The sequence below is a fragment of the Anopheles ziemanni genome, chromosome 3, assembly GCF_943734765.1.
Source record: "Anopheles ziemanni chromosome 3, idAnoZiCoDA_A2_x.2, whole genome shotgun sequence".
In the NCBI taxonomy this organism is placed as follows: Eukaryota; Metazoa; Arthropoda; class Insecta; order Diptera; family Culicidae; genus Anopheles; species Anopheles ziemanni.
The window spans coordinates 90544886-90568309 of NC_080706.1; the positions used below are offsets into that span (position 1 = coordinate 90544886).

Genomic DNA, 23424 nt, shown 5'->3' on the forward strand with positions numbered 1-23424 from the left:
ACCAAGTGAACCATAGCCTTGTGTGCTTATTTAACTGATTAAGCTGCCTTCTTTGATTTAATTTTACTTAATATTTAATCCTGGGCTACAAAGTAAAATCCTTTTAAAACGCTTTATTGTTAAAAGAAGTCACTATTTGTATAGAGACAAGTTTCAAGAATTGAATGATAACAAATTTATGTAAATAAATTAAATTGTTTTCTTCTTTTTTAATTTCAATTTTAATGAATGTAAATTCTAGCAAAAACCCATTCATAGATTTTTCTAAAACATATTTTAAAAATACATTTCCTGGTTACACTACAGAAAATAAAATACTATAACAATTGTTTGCTCTAATTTCCTCAAGCGTCGAAACTGTGAAAGGGTTAATAACCATTTGATGGAACATTCCAAGAAATCAATTATCTAAGAGTCACGGCATGTCATGTTTTGATAGGAAACAAACGTGCCGTATTGGTTCCTGCCAAAAACGCGCGAGAAATAATCTATAATTATTACAATGCGACAGAGCACATTAGCCTCGAACTGTCACCTAAACAACATTAGTAATCTAAATGGGAAGACACCGGGCCGGGAACGGGCAATTTGCAAACCCACGGCCGGCGCCCGTCAGTCAATTCTGTCGCCCGAAACGTAGAACGCAATATTCTTCGTCGTTGCGTAGCGAGGCCGGGTGATAAGGAATAATATCGCCCGAAAAAATGGTGCACTCGTAACTGGCCCAAGTTCGGAACCGGTTCACCGTGTAGGCGGCGGTGGTGGCTTATCACAGCGAGAAAGTGAACTTGGATAGTTTCAAGCATACACCATATATTGGCAGACACGACAGAGGCCGATAGAAAGTGTATATAAAACCACCGACCGGCGGAGGTCGCGCCGAAGACTCGTGTGTCTCGTTGCGCGGGAAAGTTAAAGTTTTGCGTCAAAATGAAACCAGCCGTTGGATTGCTGCCAGTGTCGATCGTTCTGGCCGTGGTGGGTATGCTGGTTGTGTCGTGCCAACCGCTCCAGTGTGACGATCCGGATGCAAACGCGGAGGAAACGTACGGCAAGTTGCAGGTGATTCCACCTGCCGACGATGAAACCGTGGATGAAGGTGACATTTCCCAGTAGTAAAGAACAATGCTAGTCTTCTAAATCTTTCACTCAAACCCTCTTTTTTTTCTTGTAGCTCCCATCGCGCTGGCAGATGAACCGGTTAAACTGACTCCTTCCAAGACGCAGCACGACATAGTAAAGTCACGGAATTCGAAGTTTCTAGGCGTGGAAAGAAGCTCGGAGGAGCACTAACGTCGCACATCGCAGCGTTTTCTGTATCCAGAATGTTTCCTATTCCTTTCAAGAGTTCAGTACATCCGAATGGTTCGTTTTCCGAGCATCCGAACACTGTTATTGTGTTGTCCATTTTCTTTTGCCACAACCTTCCGAAAACATGTTCCCTTTTCCCCTGGCCGAACTGCTCTCGGTGGGGATTTCCACCAAACCTCCCAGCAACCGGTGTGTGGCATACCTCAAATACATGATTTTTGAACGACGCGTGCAGGACGTCCTCACTTCGCAGGCGGGACGTGTACCGTACGCCAGCCAGATGACACAGGCAGCAGTTGTCGTCGATGATAATCTGCGGCTTTCGTCTGCAACGAAGGTGGGGAGGGAAATTACGGTTAGAAAATGTTGCTTATTGAAGGTCGACACTTGGGTGGGTCACCCACTTACCGGAAGCAGGCACAGCACGTCATCTTCGGTACAAGCCGGTACGGGCCGGTGCAGCAGTTCAGGTAGCACACCATCGGCCACCCGTAGGCGGCCAGTGCGAACCGCAGAAAGTGTCGGGCGTTCTTGATCGTCATCCAGGCCGGGGAGGTGGCGAAAACGCGCGTTATGTCGGTCGAGTAGCGCGGCCCATCGTCGTTCAGCATCCGAATGCGACGCATCTCGCGCGTTTCGCGCTTCTGCCGGACCCGGAGCAACACGCAGCCGGCCACGATGTCCGACGGCACCAGGTCGGTGCCCCGGAACAGTGCGCTCAGCAGGCTGGCCACCTGAGTGAACGCTTCGTGGCCGAACTCGTCCCGCCGCAGGCAGCAGAACGCCCACCGGAACCGGCGGAACCACAGCTTCGACACCTTCCGGTGGATGGCGGACTCCGTCGGGCCGTTGTCGTTCGTGTCCCGGCCGTTCTTGTACTTGGCCGAGCCGAGCGGGTCGAACACGATCGCCAGCCCGAAGATTATCAGCGCAAACACTACCCAGTTGAATAGTACGATTGCTGCAAAACGGGAAAAAGATGGGAGGAAAAGCATTTCGTTTCAGTTTTCCAACTCACTAATGACGCACTTGTCGCCTAATGGACACGTGTCGGCCCCCGCTTAACACCGAGAAAGTCGGTTCCATTTGCCTTATACACAGACATTTTATTACTTTTCCCCACTGCAAACCACTTTGAACAACCGATAAAGTTTTGCTGACTCTGTTATTGCTCATTGCTCAACCCAGGTTGTGCTTCCGAGAAGCCTTCACAAATAAAACAAATCCCCTCGGTCCACGAAAAGCCCACGAATAAAACTAACATATCATTAGACGGTTTTAATGGACTACATCATTGCTAAACCGGAGCTGCCTGCCTTGTTGAGTTGAATTATGGTCAACGATTAAAGTGTGGAGTTGCGGTGAGGTGTAAACTAAAAGCTAGTAGCTCGAAGCGGGAGGGGATTTTCCATGCGACCAGGTTACGCCCGGTTGTAATGGAACATCATGATTCGCCGGAATTAAGTGTGCTCCGTTCACAACGCATGAATCACCGGATGTGTCTTGTGAGAGAAGGAGTCTTTAATGGAGGGAGAGATTGAAGTTTTACTTTCCACACCTTGTGGCCATATATTGTACAAGTGTTTTAAAATCTCCTAATTTACTTTGAAATTGATACAACCATCCCCACCCATAAAGCTAATCGACTTTCCCAAGTAATTTTGTGCGAATAATCTAAAGCAAACAGCAACCTGTCCATAATTACCGTTCCCTTTCAGCAGGAGCTTACCTTCGATCACAGTTCTCGATACTTTATCGTTGCTGCGGCACTGGAACGTCCCACAGAACGCCCACATCGTGCCGAGTACGTTCAGTCCCGTCTCCGGGAGGATTAAAAGTATTCTGTGAAGTGAAGCAAAGAAGTACCATGAAATTGCGTCATTAATCAATAATAAAAAACAAGTTCCATAGGAAATGTTTCAACAACCAGTTATTTCTAGATGAATCTTGAAGTGAATTTTAAAGTTTTGTTATGCACTAAAATTCTTGGAGATTAGCCATTAAAAGATTTACGCTTACAGTTTTAAAAAGGGAAATAAAAATTAGAAAATTACAATATTTTTGCGTATAATAACTACTTTGTATATCGTTACTCTGTTATTTACAATTTGTAAAATTCGCTTCAGTTCCAACGAAAATTTTATTTTATTCCGGTTTTAAATGTTTGCCGTAGCAAAAAATTGTTTGCTATTGTTTTATCCCTAGTGAGCAACAGCTAAATTAAATATTTTTTTACAAATATTATTTGTGGAAAAGAGTTCCATCTGATGGGCTTTAGAAATTGATATTTTTCGAAGGTGTTATACAAGCTAAGCTGTATACAAGGTGCTATACAATTTCGACATTCAAACCTTTCGTATAAATTGATTTACAATTTCTTTGGCGAGAATCAATCGTTTTGAAAACTGCCCAAACCTTTTCCGACTCTTGCTTGGATTAAACCTTATCATTTTTTATTTACAACAAAAATCTTCATCAGGCAAATAATCAATTATTTCCTCCCACAACGTGGAGAAGTTTTCCATTCCGTAAGGATTGCTCTAGTGTTTTCCAAACTATCCTGCACTGACGTCAGTTATCAATTAAAAGGACGAACTGGAACTGGATCGACCTTAGCAAAACTTTAATTACATTAAAATAATGTTAGCCTTAGGTGCAAACTTTATCTTCCGCCTTCCGGCGGAAGCCACCCACGGACGCTAGGTAACAGATCCCAACCTTAGTTGTCTATTTTAGACCGTCTATCCAGCCCGATCCGATCCGATTCTCGATAATACTCACTTTATCACCAGCAATGGCGCCACCAGGCGGCGCTTGTGCACCTCGGTGATGCTACCTTGGGCGCTGCGGTTGACTAAGAGGACGAGTAGTACTATATTTACACTAATTAACACTATGGTCCCGACGAGATAGATCCGCACCGGGAGCCCATCCTCACCGCACTCCTCGGTCACGTTCCAGTAGGTGGACGTTACGCATGATATCAGTCCGAGCCTGTTTCGCGGGGGAGGAAGAGAGAGAGATGAGGAGAAGTTGATGGACCCAACACCAACACGGCCGCACGTCACCACTTACCACACGATCCGGAAGCAGATCTCGAACACGCACGGAAACACAAGGTCGTCCGACGCGGCTAACCATTTCCGGCCAAACAGACGCAATGCCGGCATGACCTGGAGTGCGGGAGAGAAAAAGAGGAAATAGAGGAAAAAGAAAGTGAGAACAAATGTTGAAATCTCTGCCCGGTGGTTTGCTGGAATTGTTTTCATCATTCTCAAGCGGAAGGGAAAAGCGCACCGGAGCCGGGTTTGTGTTTGAACAGATGGAAACCCCACGGCCGATCCCCCTACACTTCCCAACCGTTCTAGATGCAGCTGTTGAGGGACTGACCTCGGCCCCCGGGGGGTGAGGTAAGGGGGAGAATGCAGTTTCGAAACCTCGACGCAACGCAATCGGCGTCGGAAGTACTAATTGATCACGCAGAAGCGCTCGGGGCTTTGCTCTGTTTAATCTGCCCACTTCCCCGGCGGATAAAGTACGGCCATAACTCCGTCCATCACCCAATCCGAACGGGGGTGCCCATTTTTCTCCCAAGCCCCGATGAATATTCATGCCGGACTTGGGAAATTTCGCTCGAGCATTGTTTGTGTTCTGGAAGTGGAAGCTCGCGCCGGGCGAAGAAAATGCGAGCTGGAAATATAAGACTCCCCGGCCCCCTAGGGGGAGGGGCAGCGGATGCGAAGATGTGTGCCGCTCTGCCGGGGTGTAATTGAATGCGTATCTGGTCGCATTCAGATCGGGTTTGGTGCTTCTAGAGTCCGACGACGCCAACGACGCCGTACACCATTTTTGACGAACTTCTCTCCACGAGCGATTCGCTCGGTTTTGCTTTAATTAAAAGCGTCTTCCACTTACCGGGGAGTGGAGGCAGTTTGTGCTGGGTTCGCTCTGTGGGTGTGTGTGTGGTTGCATAATTGGAATTTATGGCGTAACGTGCCCTCTCCCCCCGGCATATCTCTTTTCGAATTGGTTTGGTTTTTGTTTATGCCAGAAGGCCGGGGTAGTAGTGGGTGTTCACATAAGGAAATCAAACAACCGAACATGAACCGCAACAATAACAAACAGAAAATCCTCCCCATCATCGGATCGATCGTAGCGATGAGATAGACACTAATTAATCTAATCGTGCGCAAATATCAATGAAACCGCCATAGCTAAGGAGGAGGGAAGGAGTGTGGAAGGCGAGAATGGAAAAGGGTGAGGAAGGTCGCGGAAGTGTACTCTACCGAGGGCGTAGGTGGGTGGGTGGTTCTATCTCTGTGAACTTCAAAGCAAAGTCGATCTTAATCATCGAAGAAAATTGAAGAAAACCCTAGTTTTTTTTGGTTTTTTTTTTATAATTATGAGCTCTCCTCTAATCCTGTTTACGAAGAAAATTTTCTCTTAGTATTTCCCAGATTTTATTGTCAGAATCAAAAATCTAAATCAAAATCAGTTCGTTAATCAAATTGCAACTTATTTACATCCATCTCTTGATTGATCATTTTTAATATTATTTGGCAACTCTTCTAAATAATTCGCTGTCGTGCCTCGTTCAAGCTGAAGATAGGTTAGTTGCATTGTTTTTCTACTAACTATATTCATTTTCAAGGAGTTTGTAAGAGAAGATAAAATTATACTAATAGGAAACAGTTTTTCTTTTTTTCCCATTTTTGTAATGAAAATCCTAGATGCAAGATGGGTTTTGCACGTGAAAATAAGAAAATTAAAAGTTTAAGTTAATTTTCGATTAAACTTGGCATAGAAGAAGCAGAAAGTTTCGAGTATTATACGAATTTTATGAATCCAGTTCGAGCAGCAGTAAGAAAGGATATTAAATAATAAAGAGGAGTATTAAAATTGTGTCTCTCTCTTGTGTGAAAAATAAACTTCTTTACATTGACCGGCAATGGAAATAAAAACGAAGCTTTTCCCGGAAAGGTCGGGGGGAGGGGGAAAAGAAAGGGCTGCATTGTAAGTAGGATCAAGTTGTGCATTCCAAACAAGTAACACCGTTCGAAGCGGATTAGAAAACTGTCAGCTTGCGAAACGCATCGCCATACTGAGGCACTCTCCTGGAAGGACACGTTGACCCTTGGAGAAAATGGGAAAGGGGGTTTTGGGAGGAAGGAGGAAGATAAATCAAACCATGAACCAGCGAGTAGAGAGCAAAAGCAAGTGACACTTGGAGCATCGAGCGACCCTCTGGAGGGATAGCATGAATGAATGAACGAAGGAATGTGAAGAAGGGAAAGCATTTCGGGCCATAATTTACGCCCGCCTTCGCGCGCGAGGATGTTGTTCGTGTGTGTGTGTGTGTGTGGGTGGGTTGTCTCGGAGGCGGCAAGTGTCACGGTCAAAAGCTCCGGCGTCCAGCGCGTCACTACTTGACCGACCAACCGGGCGACGGTGGCCCTTGGGTCGGGGACACAACGCAGGGAGTGACACTGAAAGTCGCTGTACAAACGAACAAGACATTCCAAGTAAGAGAAAGAGATGGGGGACAACAGCATAAAGGGAGGGAGAGAGAGACAGCGAACCGGTTGAAAGGGCGTTGGTCAAAAAGGTCGTCGTCGTCGTCGTTGTTGTAAAGTAGGAATAAAAAAAAGGCCGTCGGATGGCAAACACTTGAGAGCGCCCGATTGATTGGAGGGTGAGGACGTTGGGTGTGGGTGTGGGAGGGTTGGTGAGGTGGTGGTGGAAATGCAAAATCAAAACGGCATGCTGCCGACGCCGGCGATACGGTTCACCTTAACCTTTGCATTGCGAGCCGCGTGGCCACTTCATCTCTTGCCGGGTCGGATTTTCGTTAACCCTTGGATGTAAAAGGGGCATATGAAAGTGAACGATCGAAGGTCGATTCCTCATAACTTAGGGAAGAAATGAGGAAGTGAGGAAAGCAAATAAGCGAAATAACCAATTTAATGCACATAATTTGTGCCGACAGCGGAAACATTCCAGCATCCACGCGAGGGTTAAGATGAAGTCAATTGTGTCGTCCCATTTATTGCTCTTTTCCATTTCCTCCCCGGCCACTTTTCACTCGAGCACTAAATCATACCACCTTCCGCCTTCCACCTTCCACCATTCCACCATCCTTTCCGGGCACGTGGGCAAGGATAGCCACCGCAGCATACACTAGCTGCTGGGCCACTTCTGCTGAAGCCGACGTTGATCGAACTGCTCGATTATTGCGCTGCCTGTCGCTGCGGATGCCAAGGACAAGGTGGATTACAATGGAGTGACCCGCGCGACCGGTACGAGAACGAACGGCTAGTTATTAATTTCGCGAGCACCAAGATTATTGGTCTCCTTTGGCCCTTTGACACCTCCGCTGAGCTTGCAGTTTTGATGCCTCGACCGTGGCCCCGCGTCAGCCTGGGGGCCAAGTGGCGACGACAATGTACCTTATTATTTTCCTCGAGATATCCAATTTCCCCCCCCCCCCCCCCCCCCCTGATCGAACGTTCGATAGGAGAGGTCGACGGGGGAACACGTGTCGAAGACGTTTTACTTAGCACGTGCAAGTTTTACGGCTACATTTTCGAGGCTTTCTTACAAACGGGAGCTAATTAGGTCCTAACTAGCAATTGTTTTTAGAAACAAAACGTTAATCAAATCTCGATCGAAGCACAAAAGTACAATACGAAAAGGTGGAAGCTTTACGTAACGCTTCAATGTCTTGATTTAATCCGTAAAAATGTTTTTATTGGTGAACAAAAATCAGTGCGTCCTATATACAATCGACGATATTCTACTAGTAAAAAACGCCTTTTATCAAAATACAAGCCTGCCTCCTATAAATACAACTCATTAAACTGATTTTCTTATTCCCTACTACTTTAAAATTCCACACAAAATGAAAACAACACTATGAAAAAGTGGAAAATAGCCTGTCGTGTAGCGAACTTATTGACGATCCATCCAATAGTCTGTGCGGCTGATATCGTCGCGGTTCATATCTTGATTACTTTTTGTATGGGTTTTTGACAATTCGACTCGAGAAATTCATCGTTTCTTCAGAAAGTCCTCAAATTTCCATTCCAAGAAGTAAGAGTTTTTAGTATGGAAGTCAATACTTTCTTGATAAAGATTTTTTAAAGAGATCTACACGAATGTGAAGTCTTGAAAAAATCTTTATCAAAGATACAGAATTAACTACAACATACCAATTGGTCATTCATGTTTGTAACCAAAGATGTAAACATTATTGCTTCAAACTACAAATGCGGTCGGAGAGGAAAGTCAATTTTCTTATGCCGATGGACTATTGCAGCATTCCTCCTTTTCATCGCATCAGTCTGTCTAGCCGCCGATCGTCAAAAGTCGTCCTTCAACGTCAATTAACGGCCGCAGACAGGACCTTCGCGAGTCCTTTTGCGTGGAGTGTGCAATTAAAAAGCCTACCCCAATAAAAAGGTTGTTGAGAGGGTTTTTTTCCTTTTGGAAAAGTACCCGAGCGTGGTGGGGTGGGGAGAGGAGATGCCCTCCAACCTGACACCCACCCTTCCTCCCTGTTGGCGCTGGGCGTGGATGAAAGAAAGATAATTATTACATTATATCGGCCGATCGGATCTGCAGCATGCCACAAGGTGCCCATAAATCATTCATTTGCATCGAGCGCACTCGATCACTCGACGAAGCCTGAACGGTCGGAATGGTCAAGTGGACGAGTGTATATTTCCATAAGTTGGTTTTTTAACCTTTTCTCCAAGCACCAACCACACTCCTTGTGGTTTAAATTGGAAGAAAAATCGTGGAAAGAAAACATTTCGGAGGGTAATGGAAGGTAATGGATGTTTTGGTTGCGTAATATGATCCACGCCCAGGCGGGACTGTAGTTTTAATGGCACGCCTAGGATGTCTCGGCAGGTACGCCCTGATAACATTTGTTTTAACAAGAAAAAAAAAGAAACAAAATATAACAAGAAACAAAAAAGGAGTAGAAAGTAATGATGCTTAATCAGTAAAGGAAAAAATGAAGTGGACAAAAATTCGACAAAAAACAAGAAAATGATTGTTCAAGTAGCATGTTCAACTATAAAAATGAGTAGATAATGTTTTCAAATCTGTACGAACATAAAAAAAATGTCATTAGGTTTAATTTCTACTGATGCAAAATAATGTTTTTATAACTCGTTGGCAGATCTCTAAAAACAAGAACAAAAGACTAAAAAGACATAATGTATGTTAAACAAAAAAAAATCGCTGGCATGTTTAACTATAAAAAGAGCAGATAATGTTTTCAAATCTGTATGAACAACAACAACAAAATGTAATAAAATTTAATTTCTACCGATGCAAAATAATGATTTTATATCTCGTTGGCAGATCTCTAAAAACAAGGTAAGAGACTAAAAAGGCATCATGTAAACAAGAAAATAAATCGCTGGCTAGCATCATCATGTAACATGTATTTATTTTTTCAACGATGTTATCACCATCACCACCATTGCCTTCTATACCTCATGTTTAGTAGTGCAAAAAAGATGAAAATCCATCCCTAATGCTTACAGGAAGCGACCCTCGGCGTTTGGATTAGAACGATTCCAACAAATTGCCCTGGCCGCATCTCGTACCAGGTCGTACCGTAATCTGCCAACGTTAACTACAAGCAGGTCAAAACATGAAGTGCCTCTCGGGGCGGAGAAAAAGTGGAATAATTAAAGCTTATCCTGTGCCTTTTATTCTCCCCTCCGGCCGGTCGGTTGCGGCCCACGAAGGTTTCGCCACTTTGCATTGACCCGGGTGACATGGCGATGCAATGCCTGCGTACCGAGAAAAGCCAAGGGCAAGCATGTGCGAAGATGTATGGTGGCGGGACGGACATTAGGCTCGTTGAAATTATCCAATTAAAATGCCAGCGGTTTACGGCGAGCTCGGGTTTTGGGTTGATGAAAAAATAAATAAATAAACAAAACGGAATCTGCTCAGGTGTTGCTCCATCCATGCAGACAGATCTTTCGCTCGGCGGAAGATAAGTCGAAGCAAAAAGCCCTCTCCGTTGCTTATCCGTCAATTCATCGACCGCCGGTTGTGATGGTAGACGTTGACGCCATTAATGAATCACGGATGCTGAAGTCGGAAAAGCACGCCCCTCCCAAACCTTCATTGGAAGAAAATGGAATAATCTGAACCGACAACCTTCCATCCAAATAAAATCTGGAAGGCTCGAGGAAGTGTTTTTGTTTGCAAATCTTTTTGCTACCATTTGAAACTAGGCTGGAGACGAAGCCGAATAAAGATAACGTTCGTCATCAGACTGACTATCGAACAGAGAAAGTCCAATAACATAGCACCAAAAAAGGATTGCCGTTTGATCTTGAAAAATAACTCTTTCGAATTTCAAATGAGTTAAATCGTATTTTCTATCCGTAAAATGCTTGCTCGCGGCTATTGAACGAAACTTCAATCGAAAACTGGGAAAAAGCACACGATTTAGCCCGCATAGAAAAAAAGTTTTTCTCGTCCCGAGACTTGGATTCGATAGAATTTGAGAAGGGCCATTCAACAAACCCCTCAGGAAGCGTCGGGATGCATCGCTTTTCTTCGAACGCAATTTCTAGCCCCTCGTAGGCGCTCGGCTCAAACTCGAAACCGTTTGCTTCTGGCGCGATCCAGAAGGAACGAAGTACGAAAAAAACCCCTCACCCGGATCCAGGCTATTCCAGGATTGGAATCACCTGCGCAACGATGAATATTCAATCGACGTCCGTGGCGAAGGGGTGACGAATGCTTGAACGAGCTGTATCGATGCCCTGCAATCGTGTAGGACGTACGGGGATCCGGGGAGCTAATGGTTAAGATAAGCTTTGCACAAAACCCACACCGCCCCCGGTGAATGTCCACCCACCCACCCGGAGCAAGCGAATGGAAAATTTCACTTGGCACGAGGCAAGAATTTCGGAAGCGGAGCGGAAGTTGGTCGGATTCCTCCCCAACGGGTCGAAGGAGAAATGGGTGTGCAGCAGTAAATCACGGCATGACGTACGGAAGACATTCAGAGCGAGCTTCGAAATGCTCGGCATACGTCGAAACGAGTCTACGATTAAATGGTAATGTGATCCTGTTGCGTTGGAGTTTTGCAACAGCACGAAAGCTGATACCGACGAATTAAACTTGAATGTTTGTTTTACGGAAAGAAACGTAAGGTTTTCCCCCCCAGGACTCATATTTAATTCAAAATAAGATGAGAAAAATACACCGACATGCCAAGTTAACAAAACAGGAATTGCAAGAGTAAAAAAAAAATTAAGTAAAGACAATTCCATATTACATATTTTAAGATAAAATAAGGAAAATGAATAATAAACAAATTTAGTAGATAAAAGAACAAAATAAAAGTCCAACGAACAGGTAAGAAAAGTCATATTAAGAACAAAATAACAGAGAGTTTAAACTAAAAGATGTTTGATCGTGGACTTAGGTCAAACATATAAAAGCAGTATGAATTGGAATTTAAAGAAAAAAAGAACAGACATGACATTCTCATAAATTTGAAAAAAGAATAAATAGAGACAAACAAAACTAGGTTAGCGCGGAATAAACGAAACTAAAGAGAACCAAACTGGAGACGAACGGCGACTTCTATCGTGAAGTGAACAACAAATATTTCATGCAGTCAACGGGAGAACTTGCCCTCGTCAGAATGGAGCCGCTGACGGAACCGTAAACAGGAAAGGAGCGTCAGGCGAGGGCGGGGGGGGGGGGGGCAAAAGTTTTGCATACGTGATTTCGACTTTTGGGCCATCTGTCCCGCCGCTATCCTCCCCGCACAACATTGTCTCGTTTGACGTCAATCGGCCAGAAACCGGAGGAAGAAGCCCGGAGTCACCGCTTTTCCGCGCGCGTACAAACACAGAGGGAAGCGTCTGGACATCGTGGGGTTTGGGAATCCCGGCCGGCGGTGCAAGGGCTGGTGTACCCAGGGTGAAACCTGTAAGTCATCATGCATTAGTTCCACCAGATTCGCATCTGCACATTATCCAACTACGTCGACCCCACCCTTCGTCCCACCGGTTCGGCTGGCACTGGTAGGAAGCGACCGTGCGACATGCACGGTAAACACTCCTCAGTCCGCTGGACGAGGTTTGTGGCTCCGGGCGTCACGATTTCTTGTCGACACTTTTTGCCATTTGTCGTTTAGCGGGTCTTACTCCCGGCGTGCTGAAGACGATAGACAATTTGTTTCAGCGCGCGATACCCCAAAGGTACCCCGCAGGAGACAAATGACTCTCTTTCACCTGTTCACCAGGATTGCTTGATTTTTTGTCCTCCTTGCTGCTGCTGCTGCTGCTGCTGGCTTACGGTGAAGACCAAATCGAGCGGGGGCCCTCTCGGAGGGGTCGGAAGGTAGGGCAGAGTTTTGGAGTGGTACCACAATATCGCGGCTTTAGGACGTATCGCGACGCAGAGAGAGAGATTGTACACCGCGTAAACGTGATTGCAAAAGACGTCAAACAAGTTACGAGAGCTCATTGGGTCAGGGCACACCACACACACACACAAAGACAAAATCTGCGCCCGGGGTCGAGGGGAAGGGAAACCTACTTTTTCCGAGGATACCGCACCGAGAGAGGCCGGACGATGGACAGGTTGGCGACAGGTACAGGTTGTACAAACGTTGCGAATTCTAGCGTTAAGCCAACGCTCTTCTAGGTTAGGTAAGGCAAGGGTTAGTCATCGATACGCCCGTCGGGTGATCTCCAGCGGTGGCCGGGCCCCACCGTACAATTCGGATCTGCTACCGTTTGGAGTTGCAACTCGTCTCATCCGAGGACGCCATCTGTAGCCGGACCACGTGAAGTGATCTTATGGTTCGATCGCACTCTCCTACTCTTGAGGTTAAATAAATGAACACCATGGCGGAAAGAGAGAAAGAAAAATAAAACAAGATGGTCGACAAGGTCAGGCGCAGGTTTTGTACTCGGTAGTTTGAGGAATCGAGAGGGAGAAGCGGTAGGTAAGGCGAGGGGCGATTACCGACCGACATCAATTGAAGACGGCGAAGACGCGCAGTACTTATGGAAGAGCACATAAGGATCTACGATCGCACAAGTGGTCGTCGTGTGATTCCAAGGTACAGTGCAGTGGGCCGATTCGCTGAAACTTCCAGCATGCGGCCAACTCTACGTCTCGGAGACTCCCCTCCTTTGACATCCGAGTTCTTGTGTGTTTCATTGCGGTCAAACTCCGCATTCATTCATTCGTTTGGCATTGATTTGTCTGTGTCTGAGGATCGGTCTGATCAAAGATGGATATGGTTCAGCAATGCACAACGATGTACAAGTTAGTACCCAACTACATCAAAAAAATATGGAACTTCTAGGACTACATTCAAACTACTACAAACATTACTTCAAGAGCTCTGTTTTATGGCCTCTTATTCGTGGACCTCACGATGAAGATTAGCTTGTTTTATTACGCAGGCTTGTAAGGTAAATTAAATTAATTAATTTAAGATCCACTCTTTTACGATCTGAACTCAATTTAATACCTAACCTGAAAAGGTTGGAAGATCGCACCAACTTGAGGCTTTAAATTTTATTTCGTCTGATTGGAGACGTGTCAGTATCAAACGGGTTCGCGCTAGAGTTCTCCGTTTGGGGCTGAAATCCCAAATCAGAATGGCAACTTCCAGCATAGTTTGATTGAATCCAATCAGGCCAAACAAAAACCAACCACGGCCAATGGCGTTCAGAAGGCTCTGCTCGAAGCCGCGCGACAGCGTACCAACGACAGCGCCAGAAGCAGAAGTGTCCATATTTACTTTGGCAAATATCGTTTCAACACCATCCGCCAATGCTCCACCATGCCCGGAATCCATCCCCCGCCCGATTGAACACTCTGGTCAAGGTCATGCCCGCAGTGACGCCTATCCGACCACGTCAGGGCTGCGCGGTGTTGTTAATTTTTCCGCTCATCTTTTCGTTTCACATTCTGGGTGGTGGTATATTTTTACAGCCGATTTTTACGGTTTATTTTCCCCATCCCTCCTCGAATGGAGTTATTTTCAGCCGACGGTCTATGGGCATCTCGGAGGCCTGGTCTCAGTTTGCGAACACTCGCAACATCAGCTGCACGCTGTCAAGTGTCATTATTTAGTCAAGTGCGGCAACGCGACATTCCCCCCCTGTCGAGGGGTGATTAGATGGCCACAAATTGGTCGTCACGCAATGGAGCACCAGATTTAGTACCGGTAGCATATAGCCAAACTACGGGATACCCCGGAAGAGAGCTAGAGCGCACCGTGACGTGTCGAGTTCACTGTCCGGGGTAATCCTCCCTATGGGAGTCGGAACAGTCCACACCACAGAACTCACCACCGGAAGAACGACCGCCACCGGTGTGGAGGCAGGTTTATCGATTGAAAATCAGAATACCACACACGCAGGGTTTAATATATTCGTTACGCGTTATAAAGCCAAGTTTTGCAAACCCTTGAAGTGGTATTGGTGCTGTCAAACGTCGGTTAATCATGCATTCAATCGACTTCGAACTTCCCTATCAATTAGGTTGGCACAACACGCGGTCTCTGCGGCGCTCCGATCACCACCATGGTACCAACGTCCATCAGTGAGGCGTTCGACGGTGAGGAGGAACAACAGTGGGGGGGTATGGGGTGCGAAAATGGATGATTTGATTTCCCTTTCCGTACGCCGCACGCAACCTGCCGTGCCCGCGCGAAACGTCATATGGGTTTCGTTCGTGTGGCTGCTTCCGGTAGAGCCAAGGGAGGATCAGAGACCTCGCCGGTTTGGAAACGGTCGAACCAAGGTCGACCGGAGTGGCAAAGAACTACTACACCGGCGTTTATTTAGTACCTTCTGAAGAGACGCCAACGATACTAATACTAAACCGTTAAACCTAACGTTAATACTAATTCCTTATCGTTCTGCCCTCAGACGCCTTTAAGGCTAGAAAGACAGCTCTTCAACTCAAAACTGACCTGTCGCACACGGTGTTCCGCTGACGACACATCGGACATTGGAAGCTCGTTCAACTAACGGCGTTAGTGGGTAGGTGTCGATGGGAATAGGGTAACAGAAATAGAACGCCACGCCACGCCGTTGCCTCCATTTTTATCGTTAGATACCACGAGGATGAGCTTTGCGGCGACTGTGACTTTTGTCGAGAAATCAATTCGACGGCGAGTGTGTCGTGTGTGTTAACGTTAACGGTAGCAGCTTGATACGCTCACGTACCGCGCATAACTCACAGTATGGTACAGAATAATTGGCCTCGTGATGCGAATTTAATTTGTAGCGGTTTCCTCCGCTCGCTTTGTGTAGTCCGGTCGATATTGTGACTTTATTAGCACGCCAGTTGTCAGCTTGAAATTGACACAAAGGGATCATCGTCACACCGCATCCAAAAAGATATAGGAAAATTAATTTTGTTATTTATTCAGACACAAAATGGACGCCTATTGGGGTAGCTAAACATATTCCGCTATATTCCATGTAATCGATGGAACCAAACTTGCCATATGCGTGATAATATTTGCACCATCGTTTAATTGTGGAATAATAATTTCAGAATTCGATAATGTACATACGGAATTCAATACCAGAATTTTAAGTATGTTCTTGAACGCATAAAAAAAAACAGTGCGGCCCATAGTCAAATGATATATTTTATAAGATGACGATTTGTGACATACCTCGGTCTGTACTCAGAACTGATTGCAGAAACAACTGACATTTTTGAGGAAAGGAATCTGGTCACCATATGAAGGTTAAGGTCTATTATAAACTTCATCCAGCTACAATACAACCCTCGATCAATCATTGATCCGCGTTTCGCAATGCTGTGTAGAAGCAACAAATGCCCTGTGGATAAATTTTTAGCATCGTTAAAGACTGTGAGAAACATCTCACAAGTCGAGAGAAAAACCAAATGGTACAAATTTGTCTAAATCTTTAAATCACTGAATGGTGCAAACATTATCACGCATACATTTCGAAAAAGGTGTTGTTTTTTAGTTACTTTGCTCAGACCTCTTTTCCTGAAAGATTTCTACGATTTGGCAAAACAAAAATGTTACTACGATTCGATGGGAACTCCGCATAAACGCTTGTAGCAAAACACGTAAAAACAAACTCTAAACAAACAAACAACGAGTAAAGTCGTTGCGTAGGGCATTCTTGAATTTCTCGAAATTTCTACACGAGCCGTCCATTTGTTGTTGCAGCTGTGTCAATCACGATTGAGTGGGATCTCTCTCTCTTAGCACGTACACGGGAAGGAAGCTAACAAATGGCACAGTTAGAGCTTCTCGAACATCTGCGGCCAAATCAAAGCCATTGACGTATTTTGCTCAGTCAGCTAAATTTGAAGCAGGAAAATAAACAAACAACAAAATTGACAAAACACATCGAAACAACCGCCAAGGCCATTCTTACAATTTGAAAATAAACTCCAAAATGGTTGAAGCAAATACTACATCTAATAATGTACCTAAGGTATTTGGGGGGCACGAGTTGCTATCGGCCACACATCGGCCACACACTGTACGTACACCGGGCAAATAGGAACTAGCGGAAACTGTGGGCTACTTGAACTTGTCACGCAATCGCCACCGACTCCGGGCACGGCCTTATCAAACGCACGTAATAACAATGCCAGCCACCGATAGAGCCGCGAATAGACTGAACTGACCCGGCCGGATAACGAGGCTCCACCGCCGGATAAAGCCTCCCGAAAGGGCTGAAGAACCTGGCGCAAAGATAAGATACCGATCGGGCGTGGGGAGAGGGGGGGGGGGGGGGGGCTCCGTAACACGGGCCCCTTCGTCTCTGAATGCCACTCTTCCAGCGTCCGACACACGAGGACGCTAATGGAATGAAATTGACGCCTTTGCCGGAGCTGAATTCCTTGAGTTCTGGGAACCGAATCGCACGCGGTCGAAGCGCATCCGGTCCGAGCGCCCTCCTTCTCCAGCCGGGAGACGGGAGCCCAATCAGTGAACCCTCAAAGGAGGAAATCGTAATGAAATCAATTGACATGGGAAATTGCAGTGTGCGTTCTGTCGATTACGGCGGCGATGGCAATTTAGGGCCGCCACAGCATGTGCACCGATGCATCCCGCACGATATCGGCACATCTCGCGACGACGGCAAGGGGTTTTCTGATGAAGCCATAAAACGCCACCAAATGGCCGTTCGCGGTATGGCGTAGACAATCAGGCAAAACTATAAACGTCACTGGCGCACACGCGGGCTAGAATGTGGCAATTTTATGACGGAACACACTTGCAAGCGTCGTTGGCCGAGTGACCGAGAACCGAGGAAAGGTTCGTGCCAGGAGAGTCCACATAAATTCGCTAGTTTTAATTAGCATTCGAACGTCAATTTGCATGCTAGAAAGTGGCAAACGTTGTTTCCTTCTGCAGATGACACTAACTTGTATGAAGATTTTTCCTCATACTTTGTTTTCATATTTTGCCTCAAAAGTTGGTTCAATACTTAGCAGAAATCTTCTATCAGACACATGTAAAGTATAGTATAGTAAAATGGAGGGTGATTGTTTTTCATTCATCTGAATATTCTTGTCATTGCATACTTCTATTCTGGTATTTTCTTCTCAATTAAGTTCTATGATAAACCAAACAATATTTCAAACCAAAATAAATAGAATCCTCACATTAGAAGAGAAATCTCAATTGATTTTTTTTTCATTTTCACTGAATAACCTTTCGGTAAACATGTTATCCTTTCGATCCCATCGGCCCAAATATAGACACACAAGACAGTTTTGATTCTAAAGATAACAAAAATTAAATATCTGACGAGTGAAATTACGACGCCTATCTTCCCCATGCTCGCTTAGCAACATGCAAATGTTTGAAAAAGAACTTTGTAGAAATACTCCTAGGAAAAAACTTGTTTCCCAATCAGGTTATGCTGAGACCTGACAGACAAAAATTCGCCAATCGGTATCGAATGTGGTGGATAGGCAAAAATCTTTACAACCACGCACACATATTGCTGGCCTCGAACTAAGGCCTTCCTACCGCTTCCTACTGAACCCTAGCTATCATCGAAAATTTCCGGTTTTTTTTTTCTCAACCAAGAGGAAGCGAAAGAAAGAATGGAATATGTTTGTATGACAGTGAAAAAAGCATATCCAAAACAGCAAAGGTTTTGGGTCGTTGAAATATGTTTTAGAATTTCTTAATCCAATCTCACTCCTCCCCAAGCAAACAGAAAACTTGTACAACGAGGCTTAACATCGCGCTTCCAGGTAAGTTCTCGAGACCTTAGTCACAAAACCGGGGATTTTGGAATCATTCAAGAGGGTTTGAGGGTGCCCTTACAGCGAATGTCAATGAAGAACCTGTTCTGATGGAGTAAAGTAATTTGATTTCCCATTATTCCTTCCCATTGTCCACGTCCACCTCCGGGTCGAGGGAGGTGTAGTTGACTAACACACTCGACCCGTAAATGATATGTTCGCTTCGAAACAGCCGAGTCGCACGAGAACCGTGGCTAATTTGCCTAATGGCACGTCTCAATGCGCCAGCGTTGGATGTTTTTTGGTGCAAAACAAATCCACCAGTTTTTACGTAAAACGCTACCACAGGGCGGCACAGCATAAACGATCGAGGGCAGAGGGCCCAACGCCACCAGCATAGCCTTCGCCCACAGCGGTAACGGCCGCCTGTCGCTAAAAATTAGTTCTAACTCTCACAAATTATCCGCAATGAGGCATGCCCATAAAAGACATCGGTGTGCAGTTTCCCTGCTTGGCCGTCGCGTGTCCTTCTCTTCGCGAGACCGATCGAATCGCGTGGATAAGACGCATAGTGTGTTGTCAGACCTCCGGAGCGGTAATGTGTTTATTGGTGCGCCACCACCTTTCGACCCTTCCAACCGGGCGACGCACGAGAGCAGGAAGTCGATAATGGTGGGTGAACTATGACTTATCGCTGGAAATGATAAGTTACGGTGCGCGGGGACGTGTAAACCTGTACTCGATATCCTAACCAGCCGACCAGTGGAATAATTATCCTCACGGCACCTCCATTGAACCAAACCCTCGTTGCCGCCGGGTGGTAGTGGAGATTATGGGTTATGGAGAAGGTTATTAATAATTCTACAGGCCTCCCAGTTAAAAGACAACCTATTTGTCGGCGTCCGATAATCAGTCTTCTTTGCTCAGAATTTAACCAACCCGCCAAGAGTACCACACAATCATCCGGAGTTCCTAGGATCGGCCATGTAGAACTCGCAGAAGAAAACCGTTTTCCTTGCGCGCTGTGGCCGGAAATTAGCAAACCTACCCTGCCGTTTATCGCTGGCAATAGACCAGACTCGTCAAAGGAATGCCACCGCTGCGTAGCACCGGAAGTCGCGTCGTGAAGTAGTATTTGAGCACGTCGAACAGCACATCGCACACATGGCGTTTGTTCGCTAACCGCCGCCGTCCTTCCGCACTGATCGTTCAACCGATCGATGGGAAACTGTCCTCATCGGAGTCCTGGGGGAGAAGAAAAGGGGGGGAAAGTTTAATAGGTTGAAAGGAATAAGTTTTTGGAGCATTTTACTCGAATCGGATTAAATAATACGCGGAGTAGGTCAGCATCAAAAGGTCTTTATCAGAAGGGCTGGGGTAGAATATATGACATTTTTTAGTACAATTAGTTTATTTAAAATAGATGAACTTAAAGAATATATGTCCTTAGTATTGTATATCATCAACGTGTTTGCACCTTGTGAATTTCATCTTGTGTTAATTTTAGTTTTCACATTTAAATTTTACAGATAGCACAAGACCAAACAAGCTGAGTTTGCTATTATTATGCTCTATCATATTCAACGACGATACCTTTTACAGTCTTCAATATTATTTTAATATTTTAAAGTGAAAGAAGATATGGCAGAGAGCCAAACAGTGAATAATTGGATTCAATTTGCTAAATGGACTACGATAAATGATAATTGCTAAATCATCAACTACTTTTTAAAACGAAAAACCAAATGTTTCGTACAAACTAAACAGATGAAGAAGGGCTGTTCTCTATAATATTTCAAAAAAATAATTCTACCGTAAGATAACGTATCCTTGAAATGCCATCAACTTATCGAATGTATTGAAAAAGACCATCCATAAATTAAAACCCTAGTGGAAAGAGCTGTCAGTGGGAAAACACGCGAGTGGCCGGAACGAAAACAAACACAAGCGCTGGAAAACGTCATATGTACGAAAATATATTCCATTCCATCGTGGCACATCCATTTTCCGCCATAAATAACCATTTCCCTTCGAGGAGAACAGCCACCATATTCAAATGATTCCTTCGCTACGCATTTACATCGATCGAAACACAATCAATATGTAGCTTTTCTTCACCACACCACTCCTCTGGCGGGGGAGGGGGCGGAAAGGGCATGGACCAACATGCGTCTCTTGGAGAAGAAGAAAAAAAAGCGAACGAAAGCAAAAAATGCATCAGCCGAAAAAGGGATTTGTATTTGTAGTGACGGCGTTCGGTAGCAATGAGCAAAAAACGCGAAAACCGGACCAACCCCGCCGCGTCTGGGGCCACCTCTCAATCGACATTCCAATTCACAAAACGCGAATGTCTCGGACATTTACCACCCCCCGAGAGCACCCCAGGGGTTTGGTTGGTAGTGGGCGAGGTGGGGGAGGCTTCGGAATTCATGTAGCAGTTTTCCATTTGCGATACACCAAAGCAAACGACGAACGTTTTTGCATTACAGTTTTTAGCTAAGTTTTGTGGGTGTTTTGTTTCTTGTTGGTTTTTCTTCACTTTTCTCGCCCAACAGCCAACAGTTCGCGGCTCATGGTGTGCGTGGTTGGACGCTGGCGAGTGTGATGTGGCCTTCTGTGGCATGTGCAGCGCACCGTGGACGAACGAAAAGCAGGGGAAAAACGAGTCCATCAACCTCCGTGCGGCGGCGACCGATGCATTTGGTTGGTGCATTTCTTTGCCGCAGGACAAGAAGGCAAGCGGGGTGTTGGCAGGGAGTGGGCAGCACGAATTAAGCCATTTGTTTCAAGGTTTGTTTGACAAACCCCTTTACTATTAGCTGATTTTCGTTGTCTATACTTATCGTTAACTAGGGCCTACAAAAACAAGCATGAGGCACTGGGCATTTTACAAACCTTAGTAGCTTAAAAACTCAGACAAAAACCCATTACATAAATGTTTATTCAATAACAATAATAAGTTTTAAGTTTTCATATCAAATAACACAACAAAATTAGTCATACAAGACAACCAAACGCAATATTATTTGTTGTTCATGTAACATTTACAAATCATGGTTGCGATGTTATGCGATTTTCTACCGGAGCAAAAACATAAATAAATAACATAAGTCAGTCACAAACAAAATGGTTACTCTATTTAACACAGCCTTCCCTTCCATTTTCCTTCGCTTGCCTCCCTCGCTAACAAAACGAAACGGATAATTCAAACGGTTTTCCAGCGGTGTAGACCTTGGCAACCTATCCGGGGACACAAACAAATATCGGTATCAACAAGTTTAAAAAGCCATCGAATCCCGGGCCCAGGTGTGCGAGGGCTCGACGGTTGAGCAACTCGCAAACGGATGTTGCAATGCAGTTTCTCGCTGGTACCTGCTGCTGCATCTGGTTGCATATCTTCCGTACCGTTGACAACCAGTTACCAAACCGCGAATAAAATAAAATAAACACCACCGACCACCAAATCCCTTCCCAATTCCGCCCCCAAAGGGTAATTGATTAGTGCGTGGTAGATCGTTTATGGCAGCTAAGGAGTTGTTTGTATGCTTAATGATTTGATTGGAAGGAATGTGTGTTTTTAATCCCATTTTAAAATAAAAAATAGATTATAATTTTCTGGCAAAAAGCACAGCAAATATCAAGTGGAAAACTTAACTGACAATTTTCACTTAGGTCACTTATCAATCCTACCGATCAGACTGTTCTCTGCCGTGGCATTCTCGACTAAGACATTCTATGATCGTTCGACGATCGAAAACCTTGTACGGCCACAACGACTGCCTACTAGTTCAATTCAGGCTATGGCCAGTAATACGATCCGTCTCCCTCTCGGTTGATCGTGCTCTCCTGCTTCCATTCCCTTCCTTCCGTAGGCTCTTCTGCTGGCTTCCTAACTAACGGCAGGCACCCACATGCTTCCCTTTCTCCTCCCTCCTAATACGTGGAGGGCCTAGATGTCGCTAGATTCCGATGCATTTCAACATACGACCGCCGAGCGACCGTGCATTGCGCAATGTGTGAGTTCTTGTGTGTGCGCAAAAATGAAAAACAAGTTTGTTGTCGTGGCAGGGGCTGCGGAGATGCCGAGCCCGGGCTGGGGGGGAAAGAGAGATGAGATGGGTGGCACATAAGATTTTTACCATTTATGCGACGCTGCACGACCAACCGATGCTACTCGGTTCGAGTGCGGGCCACGATGGCATACTCCAGCATAACTGCTTCCAATAAACGCACAAAATACACAATAACAATAATAAATTGCCTCAATGCACGAACCGGCAGACGAGCCATGACGATTGGGCAATGGAAAAAAAAACAAGAGGAGGCCCTCCGATGAGAAAAAGGAGAAGGAAAAAATAATATAATCATACCGCAGCATCATCAAATGCACATTCAGTTATCGGAGATGAAACCGCATGCAATCACGTTTGGTGAAAGGGTCTACTATCATTCAAACGAAAGATAAAACCCGATAGATAGACCTCAAACGGCATTTAGCAGATTGATGTTTAACTCCAACGCAGGTATTTTTAATTCTAACAAAGGTAAAATATATGTAACCAATTGCCTACAAATATTTTATCTTTGCAATGGTTCAAATAATAATCCAAAAGAGAGTTTACATAAGAATTAAGTTTGTACCATGCAACATAGTGGTGCAATTCCTTTCTAGAAAAAATAATCGTTTAGGTCGCAAAAAAACCCCAACCAATTGAGTTATTGCCGACCTCTGGCAAAATGGATAAAGGCAGATTAAAAATGGCCGGACACCGAAGTCGAAGCTCGGTCGAACCAGTTACGAACGACACAAGTAAGTCATGCTTCCTGACCCTGCACTAC

The 23424-nt window shown here is 45.1% G+C and overlaps 1 protein-coding gene across 2 annotated transcripts in view; it reads right to left on the bottom strand.

Moving 5' to 3' along the window:
* The window catches only part of LOC131288935 (diacylglycerol lipase-beta-like), a 31423-nt gene that overhangs the window by 3578 nt on the left and 4421 nt on the right, over window positions 1-23424 (bottom strand). For both annotated transcript variants that reach the window (XM_058318118.1, XM_058318117.1), the window contains exons 3-8: window positions 19634-19830; window positions 4387-4484; window positions 4093-4305; window positions 3041-3153; window positions 1720-2272; window positions 1514-1637 (exon numbers count right to left, since the gene is read on the bottom strand). In XM_058318118.1, coding sequence (XP_058174101.1) covers window positions 1514-1637; window positions 1720-2272; window positions 3041-3153; window positions 4093-4305; window positions 4387-4481 — 1098 coding nt within the window. In that variant the 5' untranslated portion in view covers window positions 4482-4484; window positions 19634-19830. The remainder of the gene's footprint in view (window positions 1-1513; window positions 1638-1719; window positions 2273-3040; window positions 3154-4092; window positions 4306-4386; window positions 4485-19633; window positions 19831-23424) is intronic.